Source organism: Rhinolophus ferrumequinum, chromosome 19 (assembly GCF_004115265.2).
Source record: "Rhinolophus ferrumequinum isolate MPI-CBG mRhiFer1 chromosome 19, mRhiFer1_v1.p, whole genome shotgun sequence".
In the NCBI taxonomy this organism is placed as follows: Eukaryota; Metazoa; Chordata; class Mammalia; order Chiroptera; family Rhinolophidae; genus Rhinolophus; species Rhinolophus ferrumequinum.
The window spans coordinates 8,419,099-8,442,927 of record NC_046302.1 but is presented as its reverse complement, the minus strand read 5'-3'; the positions used below and the strand labels follow the sequence as shown (position 1 = coordinate 8,442,927).

The 23,829-nt window shown below is 34.7% G+C and overlaps 1 protein-coding gene across 7 annotated transcripts in view; it reads right to left on the bottom strand.

Moving 5' to 3' along the window:
* The window catches only part of PPP4R1 (protein phosphatase 4 regulatory subunit 1), a 68,319-nt gene that overhangs the window by 32,220 nt on the left and 12,270 nt on the right, over positions 1-23,829 (bottom strand). For 4 of the 7 annotated variants that reach the window (XM_033087247.1, XM_033087252.1, XM_033087250.1 and 1 more), the window contains 7 exons: positions 14,468-14,552; positions 13,343-13,449; positions 7,311-7,453; positions 6,699-6,845; positions 1,494-1,601; positions 1,286-1,351; positions 31-189 (listed from right to left, as the gene is read on the bottom strand). In XM_033087247.1, coding sequence (XP_032943138.1) covers positions 31-189; positions 1,286-1,351; positions 1,494-1,601; positions 6,699-6,845; positions 7,311-7,453; positions 13,343-13,449; positions 14,468-14,552 — 815 coding nt within the window. Of the gene's footprint in view, positions 1-30; positions 190-1,285; positions 1,352-1,493; positions 1,602-6,698; positions 6,846-7,310; positions 7,454-13,342; positions 13,450-14,467; positions 14,604-23,829 lie in introns of all 7 variants that reach the window. The other 3 variants (XM_033087246.1, XM_033087249.1, XM_033087248.1) reach the window with 1 other exon arrangement.

Sequence of the window (23,829 nt, the reverse complement as noted above, 5' to 3'; positions counted from 1 at the left end):
TTTACAAATGATAATTAAACAAGATCCTACCCAACGTGAAGGATCACTGATCAAATTAATAAACAGTGCTGACAATTTAGTCCGTCTGATTTCTTGACATGTTGCACATGAAACTGCCATGAAGCACTCAGCACAAGCCTTCCGGACTCCCCATACGTTATCAGAACAAAGTTGGAAAAACCTGGGCAGCTATACAAGAAGGACAGTGTTTTGTTAGGCAGACAAACAGAGTAAGGTTTAATGCAGGCATACCTTCTTTTATTGTACTTTGCTTTATTACACTTCACAGATACTGTATTTTTCACAAACTGAAGGTTTGGCAACTCTGCATCAAGCAAGTCTATCAAGTGCCATTTTTCCAGCAGGCTCAGATGATGGTTAGCAGTTTTTTAAGCAATAGCGTATTTTTTAATTAAGACATGTACACTTTTTTTGACATATTGCTATTGCACACTTAATAGTCTACAATACAGTGTAAACATAACTATTATATGCACTGGGAAACCAAAAAATCATGTGATTCTCTTCATTGTGCTATTTACTTTATTGTGGAGGTCTGGAACCAAACTCTTACTATTAATATCTCTGAGGTATGCCTGCAGTTACTTTTATTTCATTTTCTGCTCTCAGTGTTTGAAAATGTTAGATATTCTTAAAGTTTAGAAGACCTGTTTAGTATTAACACTCAGTAATTTAAAATAAACTACACCTAATTTATAATACTATTGGCTATGGAAAAGTAAAACACTCCCAACAAATACAGTTTAAATGTTATAATCCAAGCGCTTGTACCTAAACTTGTTTTGGTAACAGATGGTTTCAGAAATTCTTAAAGTGTGTTAACTTGCACATTGAGCATATATATATATATATATACATATATATATATATGCACACACACACATATATATACACACACATATATCCCATGTACTACCATTTAAAAATAACCTGCTGCAGATTTAATTTGTCACTAAAAGACTGGAGGGTAGCAATAAAACTAGAGATTCATTTGAATAAATAAGAATTGATTTGTTTAATAGAAATGGAAGAGGTAAAAATGGATCAATGGTTCTTAAACATATTTGCATTTTTAACAAACTTTCTTTATCAAAACACAGTTCTGATTATAGAAATTTAAATTCCTAAACTCCAAATCCTATTATCTGTCTGGTTTACATTCAGGAAGTTGTGTTAATAAAATGTGGGGGTAAAAGTATGCATTTCAAACTTCATGTGCTACTTTGTAATGCACTGCTTCCTCCTTTGTTTCCGTAACACTTACCAACATTTCCTCAGTAGCTTGCTGGCCAACTACACTGCAAATATCTCCAAAATTGGCAGCACAGACCTGATAACAAAAGCATCACTGACATTTCAAAATATTACACGTGACGTTCTTTAAAAAATAATCTTTTAAATTTCACATATCAATACCGTAACCACTCGAACCATGTGTTCTTAAACAAACAAATAAAAAGACTAAAAAATACCTTTCGAACATGAAACATTCTGCAATCACAGCACATCTCACAAAACCTAGGGAGGATAAGACGCTCTGTAATGTCCTTCCCAACCATTGGAGCCATTTTGCACATTATCTAAAACAAATAAGAACAAAAATATACTGAAATTATCTTCAAATTAAGACTTTTCCAGTTAAGTTTGCTAACTTATTTATACCATGTACATTACAAAAAGCATCTTAATTATCTGAGTTGATGAAAAATAGATATTAACTACCAATAAAATGAACCAATAATTACTAAATGCATAATAAACACAGAGAAAATTGTAAAAATTTCAATTTTGTCTACAATTTCAATCTTATTAATCATTTTGCCTGATAGCTTTAAAAGTAAAAAAAAAAAAAGCCCTACATTTCTCCAGTAAGAAAATAAATGGTGACTCTTCCAAGGGAAAGATTATCCATAGGAAAGATCTGGGTTCAATACATCTATATTGCTAAGAAAAGACTATACAGGGGCAGTCCTTACCTTACAAAGTATCTGTTTTAAATGAAACCTGTGCGTATTACAACTGTGCCCTTACTCTGCAAAGCCTAGGTTTCAAGGCAGGTCAAGGCAAGGACACAATTCTGATATGCGCGTTTCAGTTAACACAGTACTAGGCAAAATGAAGATGAACTGTGTTTCTGAAAACCAACCCAACATTATTTAAATAAACTCCCCCCACAGTTGGTATAGAAATAAATCTGATGATTTGTCATCATTTATCTATCACATCTACTCCTAGCCATGCAAATATAACAAGTAGTAAAAGGCACACAGATTGAAAAGAAAGCAAGCTCTATTCATATGCATATATGACATGATTGTCTATATAGAAAATACCAAGCAATCTACAAAGAAGCCACTGGAACAATAAGTGAGCTTGGGAAGTTTGCAGGGCATTATGTCAGAATACAAAAATCAAATGCATTTCTGTAAATTAGCAATGAACAAATGGAAACATTAAAAATAGTTGTCATTCACAACTGTGTTAAAAAACATGAAATCTCACAAAACACATGTTATCTACTGAAAACTACAAAACACGATAAGTAAAAAACCTAAATAAATGGAGAGTTCTATCTACCATGCTCATGGATTGTTAGGCTGGCAATTTTCCCCTAATTGATGTATAGATTCAACACAATTCCTACCAAAACCCTGCCCCTGCCTTCTCAGAACTGGGATCTCCCAAATCCCAAAGCCACTTTTATATTTTGACTCCATACTGTTTCTACTGTATTTCCCTAAAAATAAGACCTACCTGGAAAATAAGCCCTAGCATGGTTTCTCAGGATGCTTGTAATACAAGCCCTACCCCAAAAATAAGCCCCAGTTAAGATCATCAGCCAGACGAATGCATTTAGTATGCCTGTTGCAACACACGATGGACATGCTGAATTATAAAATAACATATAATTAAATATAGACATGTAATATTGACATTAATACTTAAAATAAATGATAATAAATTATGATTATTTGTAAATACCCAAGAGGGCGCCTTTGGACAAGAGGTAAATGCCTATGTAAACAGATGAACTCGAGACTTATTGCCGAATGACCAATCAGAGTACAGACACAATGCATGAATAACGTGCGCACTTGATAACGAACAGACGTGGTTGTGTCTAACATGAATCTTCATAATTCAACACATCGTGTGTTGTAACCGACTTACTTAATGCACTCGTGTGAAATAAAGAAACGTTTTCTGAATTTTGGTGTGTGCAATTTTTCGTCACTTTTGTGTGGACCATCATTCTTAACTGTCATCATTTTTGTTGCCACTCCTGTCTCGAAAGTCTTCAATTCACACTTGATTTAATGGTAGGTTTAAAGGGAATAATATTTTAACTCCCAGACAAGATGAGTGCAAACAGAAAGAGCTATTCTGTTGAGTACAAGAAAGGAATCATGGAGGACTCCCGGGGCAAGAATCTTATGGTTTTCTCCAAAAAGAAGCAGCTGGATCTCTTAATGGTCCAAAAACGGCGAGCACAGTACGATAACCTCAGTCAACAGGTGGACAAGGGAAATGCTAAGAAGCACAAGTGTGGAACAGGACAGCAAAGGCTTTGGTTGTGCGCAGGACTGATATTCAAGCATTTGCCCTTGCAACAGCACCACAGTTAGAAATATCCCCAGAAGAATTCAAAGCATCACAATACTGGCTGGATGGCTTCCTTCTGCGATATGAACTGTCTCTAAGATCGACAACACTACTCAAGCTGGAAGACACTGAAGTTATTAAACGTGTACTTGCATTCAAGTCCTTTGTTGATGGCATCGACTTTTCTAAATACCAACTCTCCAACATGATTGCTATGAATGAAGCTGCAGTGTTTATAGGCCAAGGATCTCAAACAATTGATCACAGGGGTGCCTCGTCAATCTACATTCCCTCCACTGGTTACGAAAGTGCACGTGTTACCTGTATTTTTGCAATTAGCCTGGATGGAAAGAAAGCCCCACCTCTAATCATCACTAAGGGTGAGAAAGATAAGGTTGAACGTGTTTCAGGCATTTATGTTCTTGAAATCGAAAAAGCCTAGTCCACACAAGCAGTTATAAGGAAGTGGGTCGATTTAATGCTGCCACTTGTTTTGCGAGGGGGCCAAAGAGGCCTGCTAGTCTGGGATTCAGCCAGCATGCACGGCGCTAAAGACATGAAGAACTTCCTTGCAGAGAGAAGAATAGATCAAATAGTGATTCCCGTAGGAATGACTGCCTATCTCCAGACTCTTGATATTGCAATAAACAAGCTATTCAAGGACCATTTGATCATGGAAATCAATGACTACATTGAAAATAGAATGGAGAGAAAACAGCATGGAAACTTTGTGAAGCCTAGACTGCAAGAGGTCGTGACTTGGGTGAAGAATTCATGGGATAAAATCACTGACAGCTGTGTTGCCAATGCACTACGAGCAGGCTACATGGACAGGAAGTGCTCATTTAAGGAGAGCTCTATTGCTGGACTGAGAGAGGAATGGGTCAATGGGGCCAATGGGTCTAGAGGAAATGGAGTTGCAAGAAATTCAGGCAGGAATTCGGGGTTTGGAAGAGTTATGATGAAGTTCCAGAAGAGGATGACATGACTGTCTGTATTTGAATAAAGGTAGATTTTTGTACATGAATAAATGTAGATTGTTGTACATGAAAAAGTAAGACATGCCCTGAAAATAAGCCCTAATGTGTCTTTTGGAGCTAAAATTAATACAAGACCTGGTTTTATTTTGGGGGAAATACGGTAAGCATTTCTAAGCCCTAGGTTAAAGATCCAAAGTTATACTGCATCACTAATCTATCATTAGAATAAATTATTTACCAGATAGAAAACAGCAGTGAAGCCAGGGAATGTAAAACATGACAAAATAAACTAAGTGTGAGAGAATCATGGGTTTCATACTAGCAGTGGATAGTCTTTTTATTGTAATTATAATGTTTTACTATTATTAAATCACATCAAAGATTATAATAGAACAAGTTAAACCCTGCTCAATATAAACCAACAGTGATGCCAAAACTGATTTCCCTTAACAAGGGAACTTGTTAAATTTAAAAAAAAAAAAAAAATTCTGTTTTAGAATTTGACAGTGGTGGTTGTAAAACATTGTGAAAATACTAAATGCTACTTAATTATACACTTTAAAATGGCTAGTTTTATATTATGTGGGTTTCATTTCTATAAAAATGGTGTTACTGGGGAAAAGCATTTAAATTATGACTGGTACCTGAATAAAAAATAAAATAATGAAATCCAGGAATTTCCAAGGGAAAGGGACTAGAGAGATGATCAAATTCATCCTACTAATGATTCAGAAGCACTATAAAATGTTGTTGCAATATTTTTCGTATCAACCAAGATGCAATTATATTATTTTAGGTTTAAGTAGTAAACTCTCACTATCCAAATAGATTTGGATACATTTTCAGGTGGATTTTTCACTTTTCTAATTTATTAGAGTTCTTACTACGTGAACACAGGAACCATAGATGTGAACTGCAGCCGATATTACTATAATTTCTAATTCATGCCCTATTTTTGATGGCTCTCTATCAAAATATTTGCCAACCAGGTCATAAAAACCTAGAAAATTTACTATTATACTTGACTTTATTATGTGCATAATCAATTAATCTGTGTATTTTTCTGATAATAATTTACATCACATATCATATTATAGTAAAATCACTTGCCTTCCCATCCTTCCCCCAAAGAGATCATACTGGTAAGGGCAGGAGCTAAGTATTATTTTTTTCTACTGTTCTTACACAATGCTTAGAAAAGTGTTCAATAATAATTAAAGGGGTTCAAATGTTTCTTCATTCAATACAGGGTGTGTGTGTGTGTGTGTGTGTGTGTAACTGCACTGGTTTTATCCCATCTTATTCTTCCATTTTGACATAAATTTAGTTACTTATTTTCTTGCTGTGTATCTTGCTTGTCAGAGTCCAGCAACAGAGCTATCTAATTACCAGTGGCTTGACATAATAGAGGGCCCACAGAAAATACACCTTTTCCCTTGTAAACCTATGTCCCTTTCTAGCCTGGCATTGTATTTCAAATTCAGTGATTTGTGGCTACTTTGGTATGTAACATGTACAAACCCTATAGCATATAATGCAGCATAATATTTAATGAGCACCTCCTATTAGTCAATATACATAAATTGAAAAATCACATAGCCAAGACATGGAAACAACCAAAAAGTGTCCTTCAAGAGATGACTGGATAAAGAAGATGTGGTATAAATACACAATGAAATGCTATTCTGCCATAAGAAAAGATGAAATAGTGCCATTTGCTACAATGTGGATGGATCTTGAGATTATTATGCTCAGCGAAATAAGTCAGAAAAAGTTGAGAACCATTTCACTGATATATGGGATATAAAACTGAAAGCAACAAAGGAACAAGACAAACAAAAACTGATAGACACAGACAATAGTTTAGTGGTTACCAGAGGGTAAGGGGCGTGGGGGGTGGTAGATGAGGGTAAATGGGATCAAATATATGGTGATGGAAGGAGAACTGACTCTGGGTGGTGAACACACAATGTGATAAATAGATGATGTATTACAGAACTGTACACTTGAAATCCATGTAACTTTACTAACCATTTTCACCCCAATAAACTTGAATTAAAAAGAAAAAAAAAAGAAAAGTCACGTTCTACTTACAGCCACAGCTTCTGTTTTCACATCATCGTTGCTATCTGGGGCAGTTAGCTCTATAAGAACTGGGCATACTTTGGTTTCCACATCAAATCGCTCAATTAACTCCTGCTCCAACAGAGCTAGCAAAGCTGCCTGACTTGTTTTCCTTACCTAGGAAAAAATTAACACTATAAATGAAGTATATACACGATACAACAAAACTCTATTTACTTGATTTTCAGAAAATTGAAGACTTCAATTTATAACTGGCAAAATCATGTAAATAGAAACCTGTGGCTATCTTCTTCAAGAACTGCAAAGATAGAACCTGGTAGGTTGTGTTATAACAGAAGTGGAACAAAAACGCCATCTTTTAAAATATACTCACAAGGAAACTTTTTGAGGGACATCTGTAAAAGCACCCAAGTGAGGATGCAGCTAGGAAGCACGGCCTATGACGGCCTTAAGGAGACCTAGATTTGCCAGGCTTTCAGCACATCTTGTCTAACATGAATAGTAGTTTTGAAAAATAGAATAACAAAGTCAAAGAGGAAAATGAGACCACCTAAGATAGGCCATTCTACATATATTATACTATATACATTTCCATTAAGAACATGTAAATGGCACTCTTACCTGATTATTCTGATCTGCAAGATATCTAACCACAATAGGCAGTAAGTATTTGGAAAAAGCATATGGGATTGAAGGCCGGTTTTCTTGACAAAACAAGGCAATATGAGGCACCTGTTCCATCAGCTCTGCTCTCACAGTTGGTTCTATTGAAATAATAGAAATGTGAGTAAACATTTTCCCACAGTAACAAAATCTTTGCCTGGGCTTGAGCCTATTTAGGAAAGGTTTGGACTTTCATCCTCAGCATTAAAAGAACTTACAAGATGTTCTCTACTCTGCGATTCTTTTCACAATCATACACAGGTCAACCCCATGAGTTAAAGGAGGACCTCCTCCCCACCCCAAGTTTGTATATTCACAGTATGCGCCGAGTATGCAATCATTTCCTATAATGACTGAATTTATTCATCACCTACACTGTGCCATTGCATCAGACCTAATTAGTGCTAGGTGTTAAATATCCAATTTTCACATCAACTATAATATGGCACTATGTATAAAGGCTACTATTTAAAAACCTTCTAAGATAAGTCATAAGGACTAGCTTCTAATCTAAGTTTAGTCAACAAATGGAGGATTTATATGATTAGACTTAACTAAGAACTAAAAAGTTAAGTGAATATTAAAGGAGACCAACAGATTAAAAAAAAAAATCTGAAAGGAGCCAAGTATATATGGCATATTTAAATGTGACATACATGGCATTTCAAATTTCTGAGTTTCAAAAGGATGAATTACCCAATAAGTAATAGTAGGAAAATCAGCTAGTTATTTGAAGAAAAAAAGATACCTATACTGCACACCCATACATTAATTCTAGGTGAACTAAAGTTCCAAACTTTTTTTTAAAAATCAAAAGCATTAAAAGACAACATTTAAAAAAAATGTTTAAGCTTGAGGTGGGAAGCACTTTCAAGGCAAACAAATCAAAAAGCCAACTAAAAAAATCGGCAAATTTTACTTTATAAAGACTTCATTATAGTCAACAGGTACCACACTCAGTTAAAAGGCAGAACCTCCTGAGAGAAAATACATGTTATAATGAAGTATTAACAACTAAATATATAAAGAACCTATTGTTCAAATGAATACAAGAAAGAAAATAAGGACACAAATAGGCAATTCACAGAAAAAATGCAAGTAACTGGCACACATACAGACATGATGGATTATCAATAAAATTCACTACTCAGACCTAATTAGAACTTTGGCACCTATTAAGGATATTATGAAAGTTACATGAAGGTAAATATCTACGAATGTGTCCTAAGGAACTTTAGATTTCAACAAACAGATATTAATAAATTAGAAACTGTACTATTCTAGCATTTTACAAAGCTAAGAGTCTTATCAACAAACCAATATTGGGAATTTCTATTACATGGCTGTACCATGTAATACTGTTAAGACAGTATTTGAACAAAACAGAGTTGCTGTACATATGGTCTCTATTTTTCCTCACTGACTCTAAATATGCTAATATTAATCTAATACTTACATATACTTTGAAGCAAAAGAAAGAGACAAATTATGGTTTTAGTTAAGAATAAAATCAGGAAGTGTTCTTCTTCAAAGCCCTGCTTAGGCAAATAAATCGATGGAACAGACTACAGAAACAGACTCATGCAAATATATATAACTAATTTATTAAAAGATGAAAAGGGAAATATGGTCTTTTCAACAAAGAATGTTGCGTTAACTGGATGGTCACATTAAAAAAAAAAAAAGAAACTTGTCCCCTACTTTACATTATATACAAGAATAAATTCTAGGTGGAATGTAGATCCACATGTCAAAGGCAAAAACAACAAAGCTTCTATATTAGATATGAGAAAATTTTCATGAATTTGAGGTAAGGAAAATGTTCTTAGGCAGGATACAAATAGTACTACCGATGAAAGAAAATAACTCTTCTTTAACAGGCACCATTAAGAATGTAAAAAGACAAGTCACAGAGTGAAAAAGATACCTATAATACACCTATATGACTTAGGGCTTGTATCCAAAATACAGAATTTCTGCAAATATGTAATAAAAAGGGCGCCAATTTAAAAAGGGAGGGGAGGGGTGGAGAGAAAGACGAACAGATATTTCAAGAAAGAAGCCCAAATTGTCAATAAGCACATAACCAGGTGCTCAGCTTTTACTGGACACTGAGAAAATGTAAATTAAAACTACAATGGGATAAAATTTAAATTACTACCCCTTTGGAAATTTAAAATAAACAAGTTTTGGTTAAGATGTGAAACAATAGGAACTCTCATACACTGCTGATGGGACTATAAATTGTCATACCACTTTGGAAAACTCTATGGCACATCAAAGATGAATATATGCACACCCTATAACACAGCAACGCCAATTCTAAATTCCAAGTATATACCCACTGAAATGAGTGCACATGTGCTCCATGTGACTCCTTGGCTCACAGCAGCACTAACAGCCCAAAGCTAGAAGTAATCCGTATTAGGTCTACTAACAGAATAAAGGATAAATAAGTTGCAGTATATTCATAAAGCACTGCGGTATATTCACACAGTAATCATTGTATTATAATTTTTTTAAAAAGCTATACAGTTACATGCAACATGATAAGCTTTAAGGTATTAAAAAAAGCTAGACACAAAAGAATACATTCAGTATGATTCCATATAAAGTTTAGACAGGCAAACTAATCTATAGTCAAAATGTTAATGGTCAAAATGTTGGTTACCTCTGGGGAAGAAGGATGGAACAGAAATTAGGAGGTGAAGTGAGGTGTTTTTGGGATGCTACTTCTGTTTCTTGGTTTGAGTACTAATTACATGGGTCTTCATTTTGTGATACTTTATGGAACTGTACATTTATAGTTAATGTACTTTTTATAGTGTTATATTCAATATTAATAGAACAGGAAAAAATCTGCTTCAAATACGTTATTTCTGAAATGCTGGGAATATACTTGTAACTGGTTTGGGATCCAAATTTATACATCCAAGAAAGTTGGAAAACTGCCTCTCTTCATCTCCCCCACCCAAACAATTACAAACACATGCACATACGAGAAATTAACATATAATTACTACTAGCTGTTTACAACCCTGAGTCTTGTAGAACAACTCAAAACCACTCGAGGGACACTCCCACAATGAAAGCTGACCCAAACACCAAACAAGTACAGTACGAAGACCCACTCAAGTTGAGCTCACAATCCAAAACTATAAAAAAATGACAAGGAATCAATCCTTCAGTAGCAAAAAGAGTAAGACACCAAAGGATTATAACACCAAGAACTTCAGCTACTATAAACAACCTTTAGAGGTTATTTTAAACATTCTATTTAAAGATGTAATAAAAGGAAATATACTGAAAAGGAACATAGTAATAGGGAAAGAAAAACAAGAGGATATAAAAACAAAGCATTTGTTAAGGCTCCTGAAAATGAAAAACAGAGTTAATGGCTATGAAATACTCGACAGTCAGATGGCAGGTTAGAATTTGGTATCAAATACTTTGCTGGGAGAAATGACCAAAATGGAGATAAAGGGTGGGAAAGTAACAGGTAACAGCCATTGAAAATACATTTATCTAACAGGAGTTTTATATTCTGAACCACATACAAAATATATACGAAAACAAAAAATAAACTAAAAATAAAAGAGGCTTGAGATGGGAGAGAGATAATATCAAAATGTTAAGAGGCTGAAAATTTCCTCTATCTGATGGAAAGATACAAATCCTCAAATTCAAGAAGTGAGGCAAAGTCCTGGGTAGAATAAAGTAAAATAAATCTGTACCTAAACACATGGTAATGAAACTGAAAAATGCTAAGGAAAAAAGTCTTAAAAGCAGTCAGGAAGGAAAAACAAGATTACCTGCAAAGACTAAATTAGACTAGCAGACTTCCCAATAATAACAGTAAAATGAAAATGGAATAATATTAAAATTATCAACTAGATTTTTATACTTAGCTAAATGATAATTTAAGAGTAATGGTGAAATAAAAACATTTTCAGAAAAAGGATGTCACTGTCAGACCCTCATCAATACATGTCCTTTCAGAAAGGGGAAACGAAACCAGAAAACAGTCAAAGAGGTACTGAGGAGAAAAAAAATTTAGTCGTAAACTTAAACAAACATTTACTGAATAATATCATAAAAATATGAATGCTAAATTTAGGGGAATATAAAAAGATAAAAGTTGATAAAAATAGGGCAGAACAAAGATTTAAAGGTTGTAAGCTCCTTATTTGCTTAGGAGGATGGTTATATGCATAACTTTAGAGTTGTATATTCAACTGTCCTTATCTTACTTGACCATCACAAACCTACCAAGTTAGAAACCTTAGGGTCAACTCCCTCTCTTCCTTCACTCCCTTCAACCATCACAGTAGCTTTGAAATTGGTCCCTAGCAATTCAAGTTCTCTCAAACAACTCCTATTAGTAGTCTCCCAACTGGTCTTCTTGTCACCTATCTTTTTCATCAAGTCAATCCATACCGCTATTTACTGTTCTAAACCACAAAAAATCCAAACTCTCTAGCAGGGTACAGTACAAATCTTTACATCCTAGCCTTCAATTATCTTATTTAACAGTCTCATTTAACTGTAGACTCAGCAAACTCACTGTTGACCAAATAGGTCAACATCTTGAACTTTCAAGCCTCTAAACCTATCTTTGCCTCTCCTGAGTATGTTCTTTCCCCTTTCTGTACCTCATTATTCCATCAAATTCAACTCAAATGCCACTAATTTTCTCAAGCCAGCCCCAACCCTCCCCATTATAATTTATTATTTGTATGTTTTATTCATTAAACTGTTAATTTGACGACAGGAATTTTATTCATTTTAGTAATTGCTCTAATACTTAATATAGAACCTGGCATAGAATATGCAGTGTTTTATGTTTACTGAGTGAATGTAAAGTGTAAAAATCAACAGAAATATTTACCATCAACTCAACAACTTGAAAACATATTTTTTTAAAATTAATATACATGTATGTTTATAAAAACCAGCACTATGATTGGTAAACAGGTAAAATAAAATACAAATTCCTCCTTAAGAAATACCTATGTCTCTACTAAGAAAGTAGTAACCACAATGGGATGCAACACTGACAAAAGTTTAAGTTAAATTACATCTCTACCAAATCAAAAACTAAAAGTACAAATTACATTTGATGAGACTCTAGTAAAATCATTCTGGAACAAGCATATGCATGAGCAATTATGTACACAGAAAGTCATAATGAGAAAGATTATTAGTAAAGTTACAAACGTGTTTTTCTACCTTTTAAGAAAATAAAAATTATTTAAGGCTTATGTAAATAATAAACATATTCCCATAAAATGAATTGCTTACCAAAAGATGAGCACATCTAAAAGTGAAAGGACTTGCTCAAATGCCAAAGTTTGTTCAAAATTGAAAGATAATGTATTTTCATAAAGATAATGGGTTTAGGAAAAAAATATTTTAATTTATTTTTTATTTGTTTCTAAAATCAAATAATAAAATATACTTAAAATTTAGTATTAAGTTAAAATGATAAATTTTCTTGTATCTATTTTACCATACCAAAAAACATTTTTTCAGAAATACTTAATATAAGTGTATTCCAAGCCTCAAATCAAGTTTACCTCTTAAGCAAACCCTTCTATCTTCACTTTGGAGACAAACAGCATTAGTTTTACAATGGGTGATTAACATTTTTTGCAATTGAGAAAGCATATTAAAAAATGACTAAAAAAATTTACAGCCTACTCCATCCCTCTTAATTTATTCAAAATTATTTTTTAAAATTTTTATTAATCCTAAAATATTAACATTGATGATGCAAAGCAATGTTAACATTTTTCTATTGAGAAATTTACAAAGTTAAACTAAATGGGCCTATTATAAAATGTCTGAATCTTAGTAACAAGTTATTATTTTCTTGTTACTAATTGGTTTGATAATTAGGAAAAATTTTAAAGAAATTTCTTATCACACACAGTTTTTTGCTAGTTTTAAATAAAGAAATTTGATAAAACTTTCTCTGCATAAACACATACCTGAATCATCAGCTAATCTGCTAATTCTTTCCAAAACAGCAATACAATCTCTTTCATCATCGCAGACTTCCCTCAATGTGTCCAGCAAACTCCGGGCCACCATTTGTCTACACAAAAAAAGAAAATTATATAGTGTTCAGTGGCATCAATAGTTAATATTCATAATTTCAAAAAGTAGAATCCATACAGTTTTAAAATTTTTTTCTTATACATTTTACAACATATATAAGTCCCTAACTTCCTAAGTGACAAATGCCAACATGGATTTTATTTTAACAAGATGAAATTGAATATTTACTAATATTTTTCATCTTTATCTAACTGATTTAACAAATTTCTAAGGAGACTGAAAGTTGATTTCAGTTATTTTCAATTATAGTAATGGGAAAATTTACTCATTCTTTATTATATAAAATATTATCTTTATATATTTTTACTAAATGAGTTTTATACAAATCTATACTCAAAAAATTTAGGCACTTTCAGACTTCGTCTTGGGACCATGGTTAGAAAAACAATGCATTAGGAAGAGTGCTGGGTCTTGTTCACTGCCATGTCCCAATCCCATTGAACATTATCTGACACACAGTAGGTATACAACATCATCTGCTGAAAGAATAATATACTCCTCAATAATCACTATACATGAATATCAAAATTATGCCTAACAGCAAAAAAAGCAATGGTATATGGGGGCAGTGTTAGCTCAGTTGGTTAGAGCGCGGTGCTCTTCACAAGGTTGGTGGTTCAATCCCCACATGGGCCACTGTGAGCTGCACCCTCCACAACTGGATTAAAATAACTACTTGACTTGGAGCTGATGGGTCCTGGGAAAACACACTTAAAATAAATTTTAAAAACGAGTAAAAAAAAAAAAAAGGCAACAGTATCTTTTTTTTTCCCTTGCCGAAAAGCAAATTAAGAGCGCCGTATAGGTTACTAGGATCAAGGAGTAAAGAACTATAAACCAGGCCATGGCTGTGATTATTAAGAGAACTTGGTGACTCAGACTGCATATGTTAATAATACCAACTTTAAACTGGATAATTTCATTTTCCCTACTGAAATTAATGTAATAAAAATCGTCTTTACACTTCCATTTTAACGAAAAGAATACACACGTACCTATTAAATACGTTCTCACTTGCAGCATACTTGTCCAATCTCCCCAGTGGCGTCAACATTTCATCTTGTGAGACAAAGTCCAAGGCTGAAGGTATAATAATCACATCAGACTCTGAGCTGTAGTCATCCACACCAACTATCAGAGACATCAGAAATACTCCTTATAACACTTTGAAACTAAAAAGTACCCCTTGCTTGTCTGAAGCATCATAAGTGAAACTGCCCTTAATGAGTCTGGAATGGTACACATCATGGGAGAATCTTAGACTCAACTCAGAAGCTATGAATAATGGAAGGATGCTTCCTCTTCACAGATATACTCTAATTGCCTCTAGAAACATAGGGGTAAGAGGCTGTAGAAACTCAGTATGGGGTGATTACAGAACAGTGTTCAAAAACATGATCACAGAGACCTGAGAACTTACACATTCAATCAGAACACTAATAACTTGTAAATAAATAGAATGTCAAACACTGATAGTTAATTCTGTAATGCAGAGAGAAAAATGTTACATACAGAAGAGCAAAGATAAGAATTACAGCGAACTTCTCATTAGAAACAATACAAGCCAGAAGACAGCAGAGCAACATCTTTACAGCAGTGAAAGAAAAAACAATGTCAACCCACAACTCTATACTCAATAAATAGCAATCTTTCAAATATCTTTGAAATTCTATCTTTCAAATGCAGAGGTGAAACAGACTTTCAGATCTGCCACAGCTGACAGACATCACCAGCAGGTCTGCACTATAAGATAAAAGGACGATTTCAAGCAAAAAGAAAACTATATGGAAATCTGGATTTATAACAAAGAGATGAAGAGTATCAGAAATGGTAAATATGTGGGTAAATACAAAGCCTTCTTATTTTAAAAATCTCTTTAAAAGATAATTGACTAAAGCAAAAATATGTACTGTAAAATAAAAAGTTAAAAAATGTACCCTGGACTTTGTAACATATACAGAAAAAAAATGTATGACTACAATAGCACAAAGGCAGGAAAAGAGTATACTGTCCTAAAGCTCTTATACTGAATGTGAAAAGATACATATTACTTGAAAGTAGACTGTAATAAATTAAAAGATGTACACCAATTATAAACTGTAGCAACCATTAAAAATTAACCAGACATACAGCTAGGAAGCCAATAAAGGCCATAAAATGAATCATAAAAAATACTCAATCCAAAGAAAGGCAAAAAAGGAGGATAAAAGAAAGAGGACAAATAGATGGAAATACTAAGATGAGAGACTTATGCCCAACCATATCAATAATAACACTAAGTACAAACGGTCTAAATAGCCCAATTAAAAGGCAGATTGTCAAGCTGGATTAAAAATAACACCTAACACAAAATAATTTCTTCCAAAGTGCAGAAAAGTTTTATACAGGTTATTCTGATCTACAATTCACAGCAAAGTACCTTAATTACAAACCAGAGTTGTAAAAACCACTCAGACACTCTCATTTGGCCTCAGTTTTCTCCTCTGTGACCTAAGACTGTTGAACAAGCATGACTTTGAAGGTACTTTAGGCTCTAGAATTCTATGATTATGACCAAACCTGTTTTTGTCAGACTTACACTTGTTAATCTTAAAGATTAACATTAATAACATTGATTCTGGTCCAGGGAAAGCCAGGGGGAGCGGGGAAGACTTCTAGAGCAGTGAATGTCAAACATAGCTGTGTTCAAGTTAAGCTTGGAGCACTTACCTCTAAACGCAGATACCCAAATCTCATATGCAGACACTGATGATGCAAGCTTGGAGTAAGGCCCAGAAGCATTCGTTTTTAATAAATACCCCCACTAATTCAAATGCAGATTGTTGAACAACCGTATTTGAGAAACATACTCTTAGGAGAGGGTAACAAAATTGTATCTTGCTTCAACTTTTGTGACCACGCTATCATGGTTGATAATTACTTTGATACAAAAGAAGATGTTCCACTCTAGCAGGCGCACTGGTGACAAAAGTTAATTTCCATTTCCCTGTACTGCCGCCTCCTGTCACTCTGGCCTAGATCATCCTCTCCAGATTCACAATTGATTGGACTAGTAAGGGTCTGGATTTCATCTTTATGGAGGCCACAAAAATACTCCACACTTAAATCTTACCCTCATCCTGCAAATGTCTGCCATAGGTTACAAGGAAAAACACAAATATATTCAATAATTTTAAAAAACTATACAGATAGATGAATTTAGTAAAGTAGCAGGATACAAAATTAATATTCAGAAGTCAGTTGCATTTGTATATACCAATAATAAAACATCAGAAGGAGAAATTAAAAAAACAATCCCATTTACAATCGCTCCAAAGACTATAAAATACCTGGGAATAAATTTAACCAAAGAAGTAAAAGATCTATACTCAGAAAATTATAAGACACTGATGAAAGGAATGAAGGAAGATATAAATAGATGGAAACACATATCATGTTCATGGATAGGAAGAATTAATATAGTTAAAATGTCCATACTGCCTAAGGCAATATACATATTCAATGCAATTCCTATCAAACTGCCAACGTCGTTTTTCACAGAAATAGAACATATAATCCTAAAATTTATATGGGACCATAAAAGACCCCGAATAGCAAAGGCAATCTTGAGAAATAAGAACAAAGTGGGAGGTATAACAATACCTGACTTCAAATTATACTACAAGGCTACAGTAATCAAAACAGCATGGTACTGGCATAAAAACAGACACATAGATCAATGGAACAGAATAGAGAGTCCAGAAATAAATCCACGCCTATATGGCCATTTAATCTACGACAATGGAAGCAAGAATGTATGATGGAGTAATGACAGTCTATTCAATAAATGGTGCTGGGAAACCTGGACAGACACATGCAAAAAAATGAAGTTGGACCACCTCCTTACACCATATACAAAAATAAATTCAAAATGGCTTAAAGACTTAAATGTAAGGTCTGAAACCATAAAATACCTAGAAGAAAATATAGGAAGAAACTTCTCAGACATTACCCGGAGTAAGATTTTTACTGATATACACCCTCGCGCGAGGGAACTAAGAGAAAAAATAAACATGTGGGATTATATCAAACTAAAAAGTTTTTTCACAGCAAAGGAAACCATCAATAAAACAAGAAGGGATCCTACTGAATGGGAAAAGATATTTGCCAATGATATATCTGATAAGGGATTAATATCACAAATCTATGGAAAACTTACTCAACCCAACTCCAAAAAAACAAACGATCCAATTAAAAAATGGGCAGAGGACTTGAAGAGACATTTTTCTGAAAAGGACATACAGATGGCAAACAGACATATGAAGAAATGCTCAACCTCACTAACCATCAGAGAAATGCAAATAAAAACCACAATGAGATACCACCTCACCCCAGTCAAAATGGCTATCATCAATAAATCAACAAACAACAAGTGCTGGCGCGGACGTGGAGAAAAGGGAACGCTTGTGCACTGTTGGTGGGATTGCAGACTGGTGCAGCCGCTATGGAAAACAGTATGGAGGTATCTCAAAATTCTGAAAATGGAACTACCTTATGATCCAGTAATTCCACTCCTAGGTATCTATCCGGAGAAATCCAGAACTTCAATTCAAAAATCTCTATGCACTCCTATGTTTATTGCAGCACTATACACAATAGCTAAGACATGGAAACAACCAAAATGCCCATCGGTAGATGACTGGATTAAGAAACTGTGGTACATTTATACAATGGAGTATTATGCAGCCATAAAGAAGAAAGAAATCTTACCATTTGCAACAACATGGATGGATCTAGAGAACATTAGTGAAATAAGTCAGACAGAGAAAGATAAGTACCATATGATCTCACTTATTTGCGGATTCTAAAGAAAAGAATAAGTGAATGAACTAATCAGAAACAGTTTGGGAGACAATGAGGAAAAACTGAAGGTTGCTAGATGGGCGGGGGGGGTGGGGGGTGGGGGGGAGGGTGAGGGGATTGGAGGGCAGTCGGTGACCACAGGATGGCCACGGGGTTTGAAAATTAATCTGGGGAACGTAATTTGGTGGTTACCAGAGCGTAAGGGTGTTGGGGGGTGGGGGATGAGGGTGAGGGGGATCAAATGGAAGGGGAGCTGACTCTGGGTGGTGAACACACAGTGTGATTTATGGATGATGTGATACAGAATTGCACAACTGAAATCTATGTAATTCTACTAACAATTGTCACCCCAATAAATTAAAAATAAATTAAAAAAAAAATCAAATGCAAAAAAAAAAAAAAAAATATACAAATATAATCAATAATTTTAAAAAACTACCATCGCTAATGAAAAAAATCCTACAGCATGTACCCTAAGTGATGGTACAATCAATAATATCCTCAGATAAAACAGATAGCACAGCGGGAGTAAGTACATTTAGCTATACTGCTACAAGAATCCTATAGCTTACGCAAAGTTGTACATTAACTTTAAATAGATTATGATAAATTAAAGATGCAAATACAATCCTTAGGAGTAATCTCTAAAACATACAAGAATGGATACTAAAAAGTCAAGCAAATAATTAAAATGGAATACTAAAAAAATTACAATGGAATGAGCAGCAGGATGGAATCCTGAATCGTCCCGCTTCATCCTGCCTGCCTGGGATGTCATACCTTTGTCCGGTACATCCATGCTGCACACACTCTCCAACCACCTAGGCGATTTATCATCAAGTCAATAAATAGCCTAACACTACCTCACAATTCATCTCACTTCATTTCATCACGTAGGGTAAGCATTGTATCTATCATCTCACATCATCACACAAAAAAAAAGGGTGAGTACAGTACAATAAGATTTTTCGAGAGACCACTCCCATGTTCACATAACTTTTATTTCAGTATATTGTTAGAATTGTTGTATTTTATTACTAGTTAATTGCAGTTAATCTCTTACTGTGCCAATTCTTGGAAGATACAGGAGTTTGCCAAGGCAGGATAGAGGGCAGGAAGAGGGTCTAAGCATAGAAATCGAAAGACAGGGAGAGTCAAGGAAAACCATGTCATGTTTAGAAAATGACAAGTAATTTAGTGGGGCACAAGGGTTCACAGAGACTTGAGTCAAGAGGGGTAGGGAAAGGTGACAAACCAAAATCAATTTAGCCTTCTAATTTTTAAAGAGTAATATTATTACATTGTACAAAATCCTCTTACCTGACTAGAGAAATCACATTACCACCCTGTAATTTGGAATAGCATTTGAAATTTTTCTAAGTAACGACTTAGTTAAATTCAAGTTACCTCCTTTAAACAACAGACAACTCCGGGCAGCATATATTCTTATTTTACTATGCTATAATAAAATTTGATTTAAATTATCAATTATTAATTAAAACCATCATTTATTTTTTTTAAATTAAGAAAGAAGCAAAGATCATGATGGCTTTTCCAAGCCGAGCAACCTGTCTTTACACAGCATTCTAAGAGGACTGCAAGCCTCATTTCACTTCTCTCCCAATTATCCTCCACTACTAGTTGTCAAAGAACAAAGGAAGGAAGGGGTACACAGAAGCCCTAGTCTCCTCAAAAATACAACATTCTAACTCAATGGCGACAGAGTTCTCTACCTGCATCAATACTACCGTGTTTCCCCAAAAATAAGACCTAGCTGGACAGTCAGCTCTAATGCGTCTTTTGGAGCAAAAATTAATGACATACATGTATGTATGCCTAAAAGAAGCAGGAGGAGATAAAAAGTGCTTCAGCTGTTCTCACATGCTTCTCAAAATGGAACATTTCACAACCACTGTTTAAAGATGTATTTTTCCAACAACATGGCCTTTAAATACCAACCACCTCATCTAGGACTCAACTACAGAAACAGTAATGTTACAATGAGGGAGGGAAAATTTGGCTGTTTCGACTTGTAAATATGGCCATGTATACCGTACGAGTAATGGTGATTAAGAGCAATTCTGACTACATGGTGTTTTTTCCTGACACAATAAATATAGAACATAAGCTTGCTATTCTCTAAAACAACTTTTTCATCAAACTTCTTAAAGGTGTAGTTCCTTCTCAGCTTTCACTTCCCCACCTATTTCTCTTTCACTCCTGTGAGTCTCTTCTCAAAGATTAGCAATAATTTGCCAAAATTAGGGGGCCCTTCTTAGATCTACTGTCTTACTTCCCTACAGCATTTGATAAGGCGGACTCTTCCTATCCCAGCAGCCTCCTTGCAAATTCTCTTTTCATTAGTTCTCTGGAGGTACAAAATCCTGAGTATTTCTCTACTTTTCTGAACTATTCTTGCCTCTTATTTTTATGTAAATAATTTCCCTCTACTTTTGTCTTCATACACGCCTCCCTCTTCTTCTACCCTCTCCCCCCCCCGTCACACACACACACACACACACACACACACACACCCCCTCTCCCTTTCATAATCCACAGCTTCAACAGTCACAATGCAGACGACCCTCAAAATTCTCCTGCCCTGATTCCCAGATCCACACTTGGAAGTACTTCATAGAATCTCCACCTCAATGTTGCATTTGTTCTGAAAAATTAAAGTGTCCAAACTGATCTTATAAAATCAGCTCTTCCTCATGACTTTTCAATTACCATCATTCTTCCCAATAACCTTGAGTTCTCAAACATGAGGTTTAGTTACTTTTACCATATCTTTTCTTGCCCCAGTATCTAAATCAGTTGTTAAGAACTATAAATTCTACTTTTATAAAGTATTCTGTGTTCCTACCTCTCAGTTCCCAACACCCTAATTCAGAGGCTCTGGTATATTTTGCTTAGAGCAAACTAGGGTATTCAAACTACATGGTGAGGTAGACAAAGATTTTCCTGAGAATAAATAAGATGGATAATTTTAAAGGATATTCCGGACCCCAACTTACAGTACTCTACCCCAAAAATGTGCCTGGGTGTTTTGGATCACAATCTCTTTCCTCCCCTTAGACAAAGAAAGGCATATCTCTCAACTATCTCAAGGCTACAGTTGATGCCCTTGATGCACAAGGATCCACTCGATGCACAAGGATCCACTTGATGCACAGCCAAGGCAGAAACCTACATTGCCAAACAAAGGGACCCTCTGAAGTACTTATGAAAGTTTTATGAGATCAACTCTCTAAAGACTGTAATAAACACTTTTACCAGTAAGGTATTTTTCAATCCTTTGCTTTCAAAAAAATTTGAAAGACTGATAGATAGCTCATTAAAATAATTTGTGTAGGGGGGATTGGTTAGCTCAGTTGGTTAGAGCGTGGTGCTAATAACGCCAAGGTTGCCGGTTCAATCCCCGCATGGGCCACTGTGAGCTGTGCTCTCCTTAAAAATAATAATAATAATAATAACTTTTGTAATTTTCAGCACATGTTGGAAGAAGTTCAAGGAAATCAGTGGCACTGCTAACAAAACCCTTTCCATCAACTTACGTCAACAAAATTTCTCAGTGCTTATAGCTCTTAAAATGTAGAAATTGATGCTAAATATTGTCTCATTCTGGCAATAATCCACGAATACATAATTATTTTTAATAAAACCTCATCCATTTCATTGAGATGTCTAATCAATAAAATTTTGTTTACAAAGTGTTTATCATCATTTGTAATGCATTCTAATTAATCAACCGAGTATTAATTAATGGAAACAAAAAATTAAGTTTTATGGCTGCAGGAAATTAAAAATTTAAATTTTTCTTCACATACATATTTTGGTGCAAAGAATTGTAACAAGGTAATCAATAAAACTTTCAAGCATAAAAATATATTTTAAATTCTGTGTAGGAAATGAAAAGACATCAAAAAGAAAAAAGAACAATATAAAACTCCCAATTTAAAGAGTATATTCTTGAATTTTTTAAAATGGATGATAGTGGGTATGGAAGTGCTGTGGTATGTAGACTCCATTTTTAAAATGGTATAACAGTATTATTTTAAAAATAACTTGAACTTTAAAATGTATGATACAGAGTATACAAAAATATTTTAGGAGGTATAATTAAGTTTGAAGACCACTGCCCTATACTATTACAACTGCCTCAAACCATCTACTTCCAGTCTACTCTCATTCTAATCTGGTTTGTGCATAAGAACCACTTCAATTTTCCTGAAGTACTACTCTGCAATATACCCCCGCTTTCTTTCTTCCCTCCCCCTTCCCCACTCCCACCTCCCAGGCAATATGAATTAAGGTACAACTTTCTCATGCTGTAATTCAAGAGTCTTCAAGATCCGGCTGCGACCTATTTTCCTCCACTGCACATAGTCCATGCTAGGGTCTGAGTGCCCCCTACTTTCCTGTCATGTGATTCCATCTGTCCTATTTCTGCCCTCTTTATCATCTGAGATCTCAGTTTAAATTTACCTATTTACAAAACCATCAAAGAAGCGTTTTCTATTTTTCAAATGAAGATCTCGTCCTTCTGCAAGGAACCAAAGTTTTGCCAATCCAAAGATGCCTTTTTGGGATATTGATTTTAAGCTGTTTATTAAGAAAAAGACTCAAAAAGAAACTCTGACCCTCCCCCTTTCCTGCCCAAGAGATTCAGACAGAAAAACCGGCTTCAGGAAGGAAATCTTAGGACGTTCGACTTAGCCTCATTTGAATTAAATATGGGAAATAGCAGGGGCCTGCCAGCTAAAACCCTGTGTCCCATTGTTTCTGAGTTGCCCAGCAAGAATTTTCCTGTCCTGTTTGTTCCATTCTTCCTCAACTACCTGTAAATTGCCCATTCTCACTTCTGAAATCTAATACCCCGCCCCACCTGTCTCCTTTGTCCAAAAATGTGAAATGCCTCACTGCCTGGAATTCTCATGCTTATATGAATTCCACATGCGTATGTATTAAACATTTTATTTTCTCATATTAATCTGTCTCTTCTAATTTGATTATTAGCCAGCTAGAACCACTTAGGTGGCAGGAAAAGTATTAAATTTTTTAGCTCTTACACTTTGAATTCCCTAGTCTTGGGGCCCTTGCTTTCACTCTGCCAGCAACTGCAATGTTTGAGTTAGTTTTTTCTTTCTCATTTTCTTCTACCTTCCCTCACCTCAAAGCAGATAAATTTCCTGAAGACAAAGACTGTCTTGCTAATCTTTTTATTACCTAAAAAGCAAAGTCTAAGGCATCTTCTGAAGAATGCGCATTTATTAATATTTATTAATGAAAAAGAAGTCCCTAGAGATACTTGAGGGTACAAGGGTCTTTAAACCATGCTTTATCCTCCAAGATATGTATTCACAATCCATTAGCATATTAATTATAAATGCCTTTAAGAAGTACCGCACCAAAAAGAACTGATTAATTTATACAACCTAACTTTTCACCAAGCTTGATCAAAATAACATTCTATTCCATACACTGCCTCTAACAATACCCCCTAAAACGAAAA